General features: G+C 64.6%; 1 protein-coding gene across 10 annotated transcripts in view; it reads right to left on the bottom strand.

The window, feature by feature from the left end:
* Nucleotides 1–397: 397 nt before the first annotated feature.
* KCNIP2 (potassium voltage-gated channel interacting protein 2) overlaps nucleotides 398–13,801 on the bottom strand; it is a 32,757-nt gene continuing 19,353 nt past the window's right edge. For 3 of the 10 annotated variants that reach the window (XM_083844171.1, XM_083844179.1, XM_083844177.1), the window contains exons 2-8: nucleotides 3,840–3,964; nucleotides 3,586–3,655; nucleotides 3,434–3,504; nucleotides 3,078–3,185; nucleotides 2,719–2,823; nucleotides 2,420–2,482; nucleotides 398–2,167 (exon numbers count right to left, since the gene is read on the bottom strand). In XM_083844171.1, coding sequence (XP_083700297.1) covers nucleotides 2,120–2,167; nucleotides 2,420–2,482; nucleotides 2,719–2,823; nucleotides 3,078–3,185; nucleotides 3,434–3,504; nucleotides 3,586–3,655; nucleotides 3,840–3,964 — 590 coding nt within the window. In that variant the 3' untranslated portion in view covers nucleotides 398–2,119. The other 7 variants (XM_083844175.1, XM_083844174.1, XM_083844173.1 and 4 more) reach the window with 6 other exon arrangements.

Raw genomic sequence — 13,801 nt, 5'->3', positions numbered from 1 at the left:
TGCCAGCAGCTCCAAATGGCCCCCGGGGAGCCAGAGGCTTTGGAAAGAGCAGGCTCACGGCTTTCACAGTCCCACAGTGGCAATTTCCCCCGTATCCAGAGCCCAGCCTGTTAAGACGTTTGTCTCTGCAGCTCTTTGCATTTAGCCATCACCTCCTGGAGCACAGAAGGCACGGTGCTGGAGGGTGTCACCATCCCACACTGGGTCCTACATCCCTTTCTTAGTGCTGCTTTTTTTTCCTCTTTGTTTTGCTTCAGGCCATGTTTTCCCCAGTTCTCAAGGCAGCCTTCCTCCCCATGCAGCCTTCCTTCACCCTATTAGAGCTGCCCCCCCACACAGGGCCCTATTTCCCCAGCCGCCCCATATAGCTGACAGAGGCAAAGACATACCAGAGGTGTGCATAGCGATCGTGGTTAGATTTTATTGTCTTTTTTTTTTTTTTTTAACCCATATTATTATTATTATTATACAAAATATACAGACTGGAGATGCCAAGCGGGTTGTGGGTCACCATGCCCTGGGACGGGGGGGTGGGGGGGTCACGCCATGCGACTGCAGCGTGAGGGAGGAGGCATCTGCTCCATGTGGGGGGGGACAAGAGGGGTAGGGGTCGGGGTACCTGCCCTCCCACCCAGGAGCAGGGCGGTGAGATGAAGAACATGTTGAATGAACCTAAAAAACACGGCACATCTGCAAGAGCTGGGCCAGGAGCGGTCCCGGTGGGGGTCAGCCCCATAGCTCAGGGCCCCGTGGGGCGGTTCGAGCTCTGACACCAGGGGCTCAGCCTGGGTGTGGGGCCCGGCCAGATGCTGGCCTTGCTGGCCCTGTCCCTATCCATCCCAGCTGCCCCTCAGCTGCTCGGGACACGGGGCTGGAGCAGCAGAGCCGGGGCTCCGGGCTCGGGCACGTCCCCAAACCCATGGGGTTGCACAGAGGGGCTGGTGTGGGGTCATTAGCCCGCGGCATCCCCATCCCAGATAGGACTTGGAGGTGTACGTGGGCAGGACAGGCGCACCTGTGCACACCCAGCTCCCAGGAGCTGTTGGTGACAAACGCGGAGAGCCCCAGCACCCTGCTCCATCCCCAGGGCCCTCAAGGAGGTTACACCTCGGGGCACGGCCATGATGGGAGAGGGGGCTGAGCCCGCTCTGCACAGCATCAGATCCTGCCTTGACTCTCTCCTGCCCCCCAGCACCAGGCAGCACCAGTGGGGACCCCCAGCCACTAGGTGTTCAGCCTGCTGGCATGGCCACAGCGTGCCAGGAAAGAGCAGGGTATGGGAGCAGGTGAGGACAAGCAGGAAAGTCCCAATACAGCCCCCCCGTGCTGCAAACACTGGCAGGAGCACAGCTGTGATGCCCAAGGACCAGGGTGGCCACAGCCAGAGCTGCTCTCCGCGTCCCAGCTGCATGTCCTTGGGTATGGGGTGAAGGGGCTGAGGCTGCAACCCCCTTCCCAGCCCTGCTCTGCATCCTCCCTCCTGGGAGGCATCATGGGGTCCCTGCAGTCCCCTTCTCCCCCAACCAAGACCCTAACCAGGTCCCCCAGGAGCAGGGGTTGCTGCCCACAGCTCACACAGCAATTAACCCTGGGTGGACAAGGAGAGGGACAGGCGAGGAGGGTGCCTCCTGTCCCACGTACAGGACATGTCCCCATGTCAGGGCATGGCTGGGGCAGGGGAGAAAGCCGAGGCACTGGTGCCCGCTGCAAGACTCTTTATTAGTTCCTAGACAGTGGTGCTGGAGGGTTTGGGCTGGAGCCAGCGCTGGGGCTCCTGGGGAGGGTTGGGGTGTGGGGGCTGTGGCTACCTGGGATGCTGTGCACGGGGGAGCCCCGACAGCAGCCCGAGGATGCAGCATTCCCTCAGGGATCGGGTGCAAGGATGCCCGCCAAGGCCAGATGCATGCCCTGTGCTAGTTGTGCCCACACGCCAGCATCTGGGGGCACCTGCGTGGGGCCCCCTGAGGAAAGCAGGGCCGGCCCAGGGGGAGGGAATGGCCCAGTGCCGACCACATCTCCGGGTGGCAGCCAGCAGCGGGGAGGCTCGAAGGAGAAGTCGAGAGAGAAGCAGGTTCTGGGCCCGGTGGCAGGAGAGCTCAGCTGGAGGCAGGTCCGGGAGCTAGATCACGTTGTCGAAGAGCTGCATGGACCGCATGATGTTCTCGTCCTGCGGGGAGGAGCGGGGGGATTGGGGCACAGAGCGGCTCTCGGGGCAGCTCTCCCCAAACCTGGTGTTACCCCATGGCTCCCGTCGGGCAGCTCTGACCCACGGGACGGGAGCTCCAGGGATTACAAGCAGCGTTCAAGCTCTGCTGGGGTGCCCAGTCCTTCTCATCCTGAGCAGAGCTGGGGGCGCGGAGGGGTCCCCCAGGGGACAGGGAGGTGGCCCAGCCCCAGAGCTTTTTGGTGGTGGCTTTACCTTCTGGCAGGACTCCAGGAACTCCTCGATCGTCACCACGCCGTCTTTGTTTCGGTCCATTTTCTGCAGACAAGCACAGCACGGAGGGCATGGCAGGGAGGGCCCCAGCCCAGCCCTGGTCCCACGGGGGCTGGACACAGCACACCCACCCTGAGCCCCCTCAAGCACCAGGCAGGACCAGGGTGACATATTCTTGTCCCGGCTCCAGCACTGCTGCTCGCTCCAGCCCCTTTCATCCCCAGCATGGGCCGTTCTCTGCGTGCCAGGTTTGGGGCAGGCACCACAAAGCCCCCGCTCACCTGGAAGAAGTTCTCCACGTGCTCCCGCGGCGCCTCCTCCCGCATGGCCGGGTAGGTGTACTTGCCCATCATGTCGTAGATGGACTTCATGATGTCCAGCATTTCCTAAAGGGAACGGAGCAGGGCTACAGGGTGGACACGGGGCTCTGCCTCCGCCCAGTCCCCAGCCCTTTGGGGTCCTGTTCACGTCCCCAAAAGACCTGTGAGGTGCTCGAGTGCATTCCTGCACGCAGCATGGCTCACGAAGCCCGCACCCACCCGCCACCCCAGAGACACGCCGGTGCTGTGGGGTCGGGGGGGGCCTGACCCCGTACACAGACCTGTTCGTAAAGCCGAGCTAGGTGGATATCAGCACCCACCTCTTTGGTGATGCAGCCGTCTTTGTTCAGGTCGTAGAGGTTGAAGGCCCAGTTCAGGCGGTCATCGATGGTGCCCCGCAGGATGATGGAGAGCCCGGACACAAAGTCCTGCAAGGATGGGAGGCGGGGGGGGGTTACAGCCATGGGGGGGGGCTCAGGGATGCTGTGCATCTTTCACCCCACCCAGAAAAATTATTTTTTTTATATTGCTTTTCACTGTTTTTCCCACTTCCTCAGGGAATTTAACAAACTCCCCCAGCACCTGTGAAGCTGCACACCCATCTGGGCCGCCCAGCCCGCGGTACCCAAATGGATCGGCCCCCCCCCAGACACCCCCCAGCCCCTCCTCGGCTCACCTCAAAGCTGACGGAGCCGTCGTGGTCGGTGTCGAAGGCGTTGAAGAGGAAGGTGGCATACGTGCTGGAGTCTGGGGGAGGCGGACAGTGAGGGGGGGGGGATGCCAGCCCCACGGCCCCGCGGGGGCACGGGGATGGGGACCTGCACTTACCTCCCTGCGGGAAGAACTGTGAGTAGATCTGCTTGAAGTTCTCTTCGTTAACGATGCCGCTCGGGCACTCCTGCCAGGGGAAATCACGGTGTCACCCCATCAGCGTGGGGCTGGCTCGGGGTTCCCTTTCCCTAAAGGCCCTGCAGTTCCCCCCCCCCCATCCCCAAAGACCTCCTGGATGCTGCTTTCATCTCCAAGCCTTCACAAGCCCTGGGCACCAGCCAGGACACGAAGCACCCCCGAGGGCTACTCACGTTCTTGAAGCCTCGGTACAGGACCTGCAGCTCCTTGCGGGTGAACTTGGTCTGCTCCTGGAGCTGCTCCAGCCCCTCGGGGCGGTGGCAGACGGTGGAGAGCTCAAACTCATCCTCGACGCTGTCTGCAAGGAAGCCGGTGGGAGAGAGGGCGGCTGAGGCCAGCGCCGCGCTGCGGGCGGGAGATGCGCTTTGCACCGCACGGCCCCCGGTGCCCGCTCAGGGCGGCAGCTTTTTGGGGTGCCCCGCTGAGCCAGGGCTTGGTGTACGCCAGGAGGGGATGCTCGGAGACAGCCTGGGTGGCACCGGGCTGCTGCCCCCCCTCCAGCCCAACGTACGGCCCAGGCTGGGCGTGAAAAAGCCCCCAGTGCATCTGCCCCACGGAGCTGAGACCCTGGATGCCCACATGTCCGTGCTGCACTGGGATTCGTATCTGGCAAGGGGGCTGCCCCCCTCCCCAAACACCCCCCAGCCTTGTCTGGACCCCATCCTGCCCTCTGCGCCCCCCCTCTCCACCCACATCTTCTCCCCATCCCCATCCCTTCATCCCTGCCCCCCCATACTCACCTTTTCCCTGGGGGGGGCTCAGCTCGTACCATGGGGCAGGGAGACCCCCGGTCAGGCTCTCCCGAAGTGCCAAACGCACCCAGAGCAGGTTGGGGGGGCTCTGTCCCTGCTCAGCCCCCTCCCTCCCCATCGCACCTCCATCTCCGTCCCAACACCGAGCTTCCAGCCACATCCCCCAGCCCTTCAACCGGCACCAGGGCGGGGGGGGGGTCCTGCCACCCCCAGCCGGCTCCAAAGAGGGTCCAACCACCGTGCATCCCTTGGCAGCCACTCCAGGGCGCTGGAAGGGGGTAAAAACAGCCCGGGAGCAGGCAAGGAGCGAGGTGGGTGCAGAGCCCATCGGATCGGACCCCTCCGGGGGCAGGATTGATCCTGACCCCCCACCCCCCCCCAAAGCCGCGGGGCAGGGGGGGCGGCAGCCAGCAGCGCGGCTGGGGACACACACACACAAAGGCAAGAAGAAGCAACTTGCTTTCGCTGAGCGAGGGGATGGATTTGGGCCGGCAGCAGGGCAGCAGTTTGAGGAATCGCTGCTTCAGCGCTTTTTTAGTTTGGCCCGGCGGGTTGCCTGGAAGAAAGAAGGAGTCACCGAGCAGAAGAAGAGTTAAACAGAGCAGCGGCCCCCGGACCCGGGGCGTCCGGCGGGGGGGGCGAGCGGGGCCGCAGGCAGCTCATGCACACGGGGACACGGAGCAGGGAGGCAAAGCCCAGCCCAGGCTCTGCTCGGCCTTTCTGCTCCATCCCAGGACCAACCCGGCGCTGCTGCTTCCCGTCTTGGAAGGGCCAAGGGCTGAGCACCCACGCCCAGCACCGCCGTGCACCCATGGGAGCATGCCAAGGACGCAGCAGAGATGCCCAGCAGCCCAGGGGACGGCAGGGCCAAGCTCTGCCCGTTGGCCCCAAAGCCAAATGCTGCTCCCCGGGGACCTTCCCACACAGGGCTGTTGAGTGTTGAGCTCCAGCTGGCACCCTCACGGGGTGCTGCACCCTCCCCGGGGCGCAGGGCCGGGTTTGGTCCCGCCGGCCCTCGAGGGCCGAACGCGAAGCATGCGCCCAGCCCAGCCATGCAGCCCCGCTGCCACGTGCACCCCGAGCCCGGGACCCTGGGCGGGGACAGCCAGGAGGGGACGGGGAGCGGGGCTTTTGCCTTTTCCAGGGGTCCCCCGCATCACCCTGGCCACTGACATCGCTTCTGGGTGGCCCTGATTAAACAGCGGGTCGCCTCGCTCTGCAATCCCCCCCCGCCACCCCCTCTATGCCCCATCCTGACCCCACTGTTGGCCCACGGCCACGCACCCGCTCCCCCCTTCGCCCAGGGCCCCGCGGGCTGCTGCAAGCCAGCAAACGGCGCAGGATGAGCAGCGCGGGCGGGGAGGGGAGGAGGAGGAGAGGAGGAAGGCCGTGCTGGGCTCCAGCCCCTGAAGGCAGGCAGGCGATGGGCTGGGAGGTGCGAAGTCCCTTTGAACTCACGGCAGGGCAGGTGGCACCAAGGCTTTCAGGTGATGGAGATGTCTCTAAGAGTCAGTGGCCAAGCCAGCAGGACGTCACACAAATGTCACACGAAGCCACTCAGAGAGGGCAGAGGGTGACAGAGGCAAGGGTGAGGGCCAGCACCTTGGTGCTGGCAGGACCACGTAGCCTGGTCCCGTCTACAGGTGAGGAAAGAGGTTTTTTTCCTTCCTCAAAGTGGGCATCAGTTGTGCACAAAGCATGATTTTTGCCCCAGCTACTTTTATGGGGTTTAATTCGCAGAGGGACATCGAACCTTCAGCCTGCCAGGGATGCTCCGGACCCAGGCCTGTCCCCGGCAGAGCCGAGCCGCGGGACCAGCCCTGGGGGTTCGGAGCAGCCCCAGGATGGGACGGGATGGACGGACAGAAGGACACGCAGCGCCGGTGGAGGGTGGGAGGAAACCACACAGCGAGAGATGCAACAGAGAGTAAACCGTGGTTGGACTCACAGGGGCAGCAGGTATAGGCACGTGCAGTAGGTCAGGTCGGGTGCAAGTTACACTTTAGTTTGTTATAAAGAAGGAAAAAAGAAAAAAAAATAATAATGTGGGCATTTTCTTAAGGAGGAAACCGAACAGGGCACAATTCCGGGGGACCCGGGGCAGGGGAGGGAGCGGGTTCAGCACATGCAGCTTAACAAGGAGAGGGGCGACCGGGACTGGGGCTTTGCTGTCCTGGCTTTGGTGCGCCTGAGGGCTCTGCTGGGGACGACACGCTGTCCCCTTGCTGTCCCCAGCACCCTGGCTCTGGCAGAGGATGGGGAGCATCACCCCGCCGCTGCCAGCCCCCGGCACACGGCTCCTTTCCAAGCGTCCCCGAGAGCTGTCGAGTGACTGGCACGGAACGAGCAAACAGCAAGCGCTGCCGGTGGTTTATCTGCCACAGGAGGCCTGCCGGGTTAAGTGGCTTGTCGCCTCCCATGCATCACTCCACGGCCCAGCGACTTCAAAACGCACGCACCAACCGAGCCTCCGACTCTGGGTGGCATCTGCAGGGAAAGGGGTTCCCCATCCCCACCTCCACGTGCCGAAACGACGCCTGATGGGCACGGGCTCTGCGAAGGGACCCACGGACCCAGCTCTGTGCTGACCCCCAGCAGCTGATGAGCTCTTGGGGCCGGATCCAGATCATCCTGCGGGGCTGGCGTTCCTTTTCCCCGAGCCTGGGCTGCTCCCTGGTGTCTCCAGAGAGGAAGCAGGACCTGGGGCAGCCCCATGTGGAGCCACATCCCTGCCCTCCCTGGGGAGCCATGGCCACCAGCATCCTCCTGGTGACAGCAGATCTGCGGCTGGGGAGACCTGGTCACAGCACCCTCCTGCTGGAGGAGACCCTACAATAACACACCCGCAGGCAGTGCCAGAACTCCCCCTTGCTCTCCATAACCCATAACACACGCTCACAAGGCAGAGACCGAGCTGCCCCAGCCGCCGGGGGTGCAGGATGAGTCCTGCAGCAGCAGCAGCTCTACAAATGGCCCTCATCACTCAGCGGTGACAGATTCGAGCGTAACAGGGCCCGAGGTGCTTGCCGTGGCTGCGAGGGCCAGGAGGCACCAGACGGTCATCCATTAGGAGTGAAATCAGGGCTGGCATTGCCCGGGGAACAGTCCCCGTCCTGGGGGTGGGCACCCAGAGCAGCAGGGCAGAGTCCATGGGACAGCCGAGCTGGGATACAGGTGCCAGAGAACAGCGGAGCCCTACAAAACCCCTGCGCAGGGACACGTCCTGCCCCATCCATCCTGCCTATCGCCCCTATCCACACATCCTCCGTTCCGTCTCTCACCCCGAGATCTGCCAGCACGGAGGGGAGGCCATCCGCAGCCCCTTCCCCTCGCAGCATCCTCAGCACCGGCTGGGACGGGGCAGAGGGAGACTCACGAACCCCAAATCGCACCCGCGCAAGGTCTGCCAGCATCTATCTTCATCCGAGACATGGCTGCTGGTGGCACAGAGCAGGAAGGCAGCCAGAGGAGGCGAGACAAGCCGGAGCACTGAGCAGCTCTCCGCACTCCTGCCCTCTCCAGACACAAGCAACAGGTCCTGCATCCCTCGCCCTGACGTATTTGGGGTCCTTGTGCTGGCTGCATCCAGCCCTGCCCTCAGCACCCACTTCCCCGTGCAGGGAGCGCAGCACCCGCTGCAGCCCATTGCCCCTCGGGCAGGATGAAGGGGCCGGGGGCTCTTTCAGCCACGCTCCCCCCAGAGGCACCAACCCTGCAGCAGTGGGGGAGCTTTCCCCACGCGGTGCTGTACCCCACAACCATCCCGCCCTATCCCCAGCTCCTACACCTCTCCCCCAGCGCTTTTCCCCACCATCTGTCAAAGCACCCCCAGACCCCAACACTCCTGATAGCCTCCGTCCCCCCCATATCACTGCACCCCAATACCGTCCCCCAGCCTCATGCTCCCAGATACCCCACTCCCTGGCATCCTGCACCCCAACACCCCACATCCCAATGCCCCATATACCCCCACCCCAGCATCTTTGTTACCCTTACACCCCGATGCCCCCCAACACCCAAGCACCACAACACCAAACACCTCACACCCCAACCCCCAGACACCCCAATGCCCCCAGATGCCCTAGGCACCATCCTACACCCTAATGTCCCCCAAATGCCCCAAAACACACTAAGCCTCCCCTGAGCACCTCGCAGCTCCTGTGTACATGCTGTGCACGTGCTGTCCTGGGACAGGAGGCAAGGAGCAACTCCACCACAACACCCCCATCCCATTGCGCCCCCGTCCCCATTTTCCCATCCCCATTTTCGTCCCACCTCCCCCGGTCAGGTCGATGATGCCCAAGGCGTGGAGCAGCTTGAGGCTGGAGCAGAGCAGCAGGATGATGCCCACCGTTTGCAGCCCCTGAGGGTCCCAGGGTGCCCCATTAACCGACATCCCCCCGCCGTGCAGCCCCAGCTGGTCCGGCAGCAGCGGACCTGGTGAGGCAGGAGAGGGCAGGGCAGGGGAGGGGAGGGGAGAGCCGCCTCGGCCCTCCCTCTCCCCGCCCCGGCACCCTCTGGGTCCCTTGGGGCACCCAGGGGAGGGCAGAGCCCGTGCATGGACCCAAGGGACTTCAGGGCCAGCTCTGAGCCCAGATCCCACAGGCACCCTACTGTTGATCATCTCCACACCCCTGGCCCTAAAAGCCGTGCTGTGGGGCCGCAGAGCGGGTGCCAGCGCAGGCACAGATTGCATGTCAGGCTGTCCCTGCCTGCCACCCCAAAAGCAACGTGTGGTGGCAAAGACCCCAGAGACAAGCTGTGCACGGGCACCCCCCCAAGCTCCCCGCTCACCGTACTGGGATGGTACTGTGCCCCATCCCACACCACCAAACCCATCCCAACACCCTCCCATACTCTCTGATTTTCCTGTTTTATCTCTAGCCTGCGATTTTCTCACCTCCTCGTGGCTGAGGGACCTCCCTGCCCCTCCGTCACAGCCCGCCCCTGGTGCAGGACGCAGCCCCGTTTCCAGCCGTGTCCCCTCGCTCCCCTCACCGGGCACATCAGCGACACACAGCGAGAGCCCGGCCGGAGGGAATCGGGAGGGAAGCAGGGTGAAAAGTGATTAACGCGAGGCCGGAGGGAGAAGAGATTCAACAAGCTAATTACGTCTGGCTGGGCTGAGCGGGACGTGACACCGCTGCACGCCGCAGGCACCGCGGTCCTCGGGGACGCTCAGTGCTGGAGAAGTGCCCCGGTCCGGCCCCAGCTGCAGGGGTTACAGGCAAGGGGTTCAGGATATGGGGCCAGGTCCTGAAATGAGGGCACACACCCCAGCCCCAGCTTCCATAGGTCGCTGCCCCTTTCCATCCCTCTTTGTGAGCAGCTCTCTCCTGATTCAGCCACCAGTCCCTGCCCAGACCAGCTGAAAGCCCCTGGGAAAGGCAAGGCAAAGGCTAAAGCTGCCGTGCACGGGGAAATCCCTGGTGCATCCCAACCCAGGGACCCCCAGACTTCAACCTGGAGCACCTGTAGCCATGCCAGGCTGGGATTTGGTGTTCCAAGAACTCCCCCAGCTGCAGCCAGCTCTCTCTGACCTCTCCAGGACCGCCCAACCTGCCGGGATCGGTGACACCCTGACCCCCGGGGACCCCTGGCACCATGCCCCAAAGAGCTGGTCCTTCCCGCGGCCGAGGCACTGCACTCCTGCCAAAGGCATTCCTGGAAAGCAGGAGGAAAACGGGAGGAAAGCAGGGCTGGGCGCAGGGCTTGGCGTTCTCCAGCACCGTGGGGATGCTTGAGGCCTCGCAGCCTGGATGCAGGCCTGGTGCATGGCCCCCATCCTCTACTTTCTCCCTCCCCAGAGGGATGTTTACCCTGAGTTAGGCACCAGGAGGATGCTCTGGAGGGGCTCAGCGTCCTCCCCAGCCCCACGTCCTCAACAACATCCAGCCCCTCGAGGAGGGCAGTGGCCAGCTCACCCCATGCTGGGGGCTCTCCAAGACGACCCCCTCCTGCCCACCTTGGGGCCAAGGCACTCATCGCCCTGCCGCTTACGGCCTGCAGCTTCATCTAACGTTCACCCGAGGCTCGCTTACGCGGGCGGCTCTCCCAGCCTTTTATCTGCCTGCCCGCCCCTCCTCCCAGCCAGGCCCAATTGCTCCTCGCTGAATTATTGATACCGCACTTCGGGAGCCAAAATCAATAGCGTTTTTTCTTCGCCTGCCCCTCCCAAGCGTTCGGCCAGAGCGGGCTTTTGGCAGGGGCTGGGAGCAGAGCAGTGCCTGGCGGCACCCAGGGCTGGGGCCAGGCTGGTGGCACTGTGACGAGGCCTGGCGGTGATTAACCAGCTGATAAACAACGCTGGGGCCGTCATCGACCGCCCTGACCTCCTGGAGCGCAGCGCACCCATGGGAGACGGCGGCGGCTGCTTCCAGCAGACACTGGACGTGACACCAAGGAGGACGTGCAGCTGCGAACGGGTTCCTCAGGGCCTCATCCCGCTGATTCTGGGAGCCCTCCAAGGCTGGAGACCCCCAAACCTCGTCCCACTGCCCGCTGTGGTCCCCCCGGTGCTGGGGACAGGGTCTCGCTGCAAGATGCTCCCCTTGGGGATGGGGTTTTTTGTAGGTCTCCTCCTCCGGAGCTCCATCCCCAGCCCACCACCACGGCCCCAGTACAGCACCAACACAGCCTGGGCACTGGGATGGGGCAGGGGGGGCCCAGCCATGGCCCCAGCACCCCCAGGCAGGGGAAGCAGAGCCACAGGCGGTGTCGATGGCCCCAAGCGGATGGCAGGGCCCCATATCCATTAGCGGCTCCGAGCCATTAGTGTAGGGTTTCAGGCTCTTTGCGGTCCCTGGGCTGTCGCTGCCAGCCCGGCACGGCTGGTAAACAACAGCCAGGCAGGGGACTCAGCATTTACCCACCCCAAACACGCCCTGGGATGATCCCCAGAGAGCAAAGCATCCTACCTGCCACCTCCTGAGCCCCGGGGGGTGACCCAGCTCCCGCCACAAGGCACAGCACCCAACGCACAGCACCATGACCCAGCTCGATGTCGGAAATCCCAGCCCTGCCCCGATTTTCTGCCTCTCGAGCAGGGCGTTCCTCGCTCCTGCCTTCCCCTGTTTGGTGATGGAGCAATTGCTGCCAACGCGGGGCACCTGGGCCCCCCTCCTGTCCTTACAGCTGGGCAAATCCCTGTGCTCCCCGGTGTCCCTGCGCCGCACGGTGACACCACGTCCTCCTGGGGCTGAGGGAGGACTGAGGGTTTCAGGGGTGTGCCACCATCCCTCCCGTCCCCTCTGGAGGACGCAGGACCCCTTCCCTGCCTCCTGCCTCGGACAGGCAGTGTCACTTGGGGGGGACGTGGATTTTCCCCAGGGGACAGAGGAGCAGGGCTCAGCCGCACGGGTCCAGGGCCAGCTATCCTGTGCCTCCCAGCAGGGTTGGGACCGGGGGGGTTCCTCTTTACCTCCCCGTCCCCAAAGCAGCTCGGAGTCAGCGTGCTGCCGAGCAGCCTCGACCAGCACCACCAATTCCAGTACAAAGATTTGGGTAGCTGCAGGGGGAAACAACAGCAGAGGAACGGGGAGAAACCAGGGTCTGAATCACCCCCTGGGCACGGCCATCCCCTGCCCCAGCACCCCACCAAACTCAGCAGACGCCCCACCAGCCCTGTGCCACACCAGGTCCTACCCCTCCCCACGTCCCCAGCCACCAGGACCCTGCACGGGGTGGGCAGGACACCCCACACCCACGCTGGGACCCCCCTGCTCGCCCCTACGAGCTGCAGACACCACGTCCCAGCACACCACAGCCATCCCAAGGGCATCATTTGGGGCGGCTCTGGGGTTCCCCGCATGGCCAGGTCCCCTGGGGGGTGGGCACCCCTCTGATGTCCCCCCGTGTCCCCAGGAGGGGCCAGCACCCCCCGCACCGGTTACCTTCCAAGGACACGGGCTCGAAGAGGCCGAACTGCTCCAGCACCTTGACGAAGAGGACCAAGACCACCAGCACCGCGATCATCTCGAGGCCTTCCAGGTTCATGGTGGGGGCGTCTCATGGCCCCGCGCCCCCGTCCCCCCTCCCCGCCGCCCGTCCTGGAGCCCCCTCACCCCGACGCAGCGGCTGCCGGACCACGCATCCCTGGGGACCGCTGTCCCCAAGGGGGGGGGTGGTGGCTGTCACCCCTCTTCTTGGGGACGTCTGGGGGCGAGCAGGGGGTCAGCACGGGGCTGTCACGGGCGGCTCCAGGAGCTGAGAGCCAACAGCCCGGGCAAAGCAGGGCCGTGCCTGCGCGTGAGAGCGGAGAGAGGCCAAGCGGGGGGGGGGTGGGGGGTGGCGGGCTGGGGGGGCAGGAGGCATGCCCTCCCATCCCAATGACACCACCGCCATCGATTTGCTTAATGCAGTTGCTAAGGAAACGGGCCGCAGATATTAAAAGGCATTCGGTTCCCGGGGGGGGGCGGGGGGGGGGACACACGTTGGGGACAGGACGCTGGGCACCGGGTAAACATCCAGGACGGGGATGACTCAGGTTTGTCCTCTGCGCCCCCCCTCGTGCCCCATGGGGACCAACCTGGCCAGCACTCCGAGGGGCCAGGCCCCCACAACCCTCACCTGGGGACAGGCTGGTGTCCCGTCTGGATGGCACCGGTGGCACAGGGCTGGCCAGGTGCTGAGCAGCGGGACCAGCACCCAAAAACCATGGGGTGGTGGGGGCCGCACCCCAAACCTCTTCATCTGCCCCCACTGCCCGGTCCCCACCCCAAAGCAGCCCCCTAAGACGTGTCCCCACTTCCAGGAGCATCCAGACCCAGCAACAGGCAGCAGAGGGGGGGAGGCAGGGGCTGCCCCCACGTCCTCCCAACCCCCGGGGCAGGATGGAGCCCGGGGCACGGGGAGCCCGAGGGACCCGGCCAAGGTCACGCAGCAGCGGGCGGAGGAGCCGGGCGTCCGAGTGCCTCCAGCAGGCAGCCAGCGGGGCTATATTTAGCTCCCATGCATTTTTTACAGCATCCCAGCCCTTGCTCCAAGGGTGGCCCGGTCCCACGTGCGGGGACAAAGCAAGAGCTGCCCCGGCACTGGTGAGGAAAGCAGGGAGCGGGGCCGCCCGCCAGGAGCCTGCTGTTCTGCAGGGCCAGATCGGGGTGGGGTGGCCATGCCCAGGCTATAGGGCAGCCCCCTGCACAGCTATAGGGTCCTTCCACCTCCTGCAGATGGGACCATGGGGCAAACGTCACCAGGGGATGAAATATCACGCCGGGACACGGGTGGTACCTGCTGGGCAAAGGGGACGGCGGAGGTGCTTGATGCTGGCAGCTCCCAGCGGGGTCACCCCACACCAACCTCCCCCCAGGCCCCACAACCAGCCCAGGAGCTGCAGGTTTGTCCCCTGGCAAGGAGGTGGCTCCGTCCCAGGTGGCAGGGTGGCA

The sequence above is a fragment of the Anser anser genome (assembly GCF_964211835.1).
Source record: "Anser anser genome assembly, chromosome: 7".
NCBI classification, from domain to species: domain Eukaryota; kingdom Metazoa; phylum Chordata; class Aves; order Anseriformes; family Anatidae; genus Anser; species Anser anser.
This window is presented reverse-complemented; position numbering and strand designations above follow the sequence as displayed.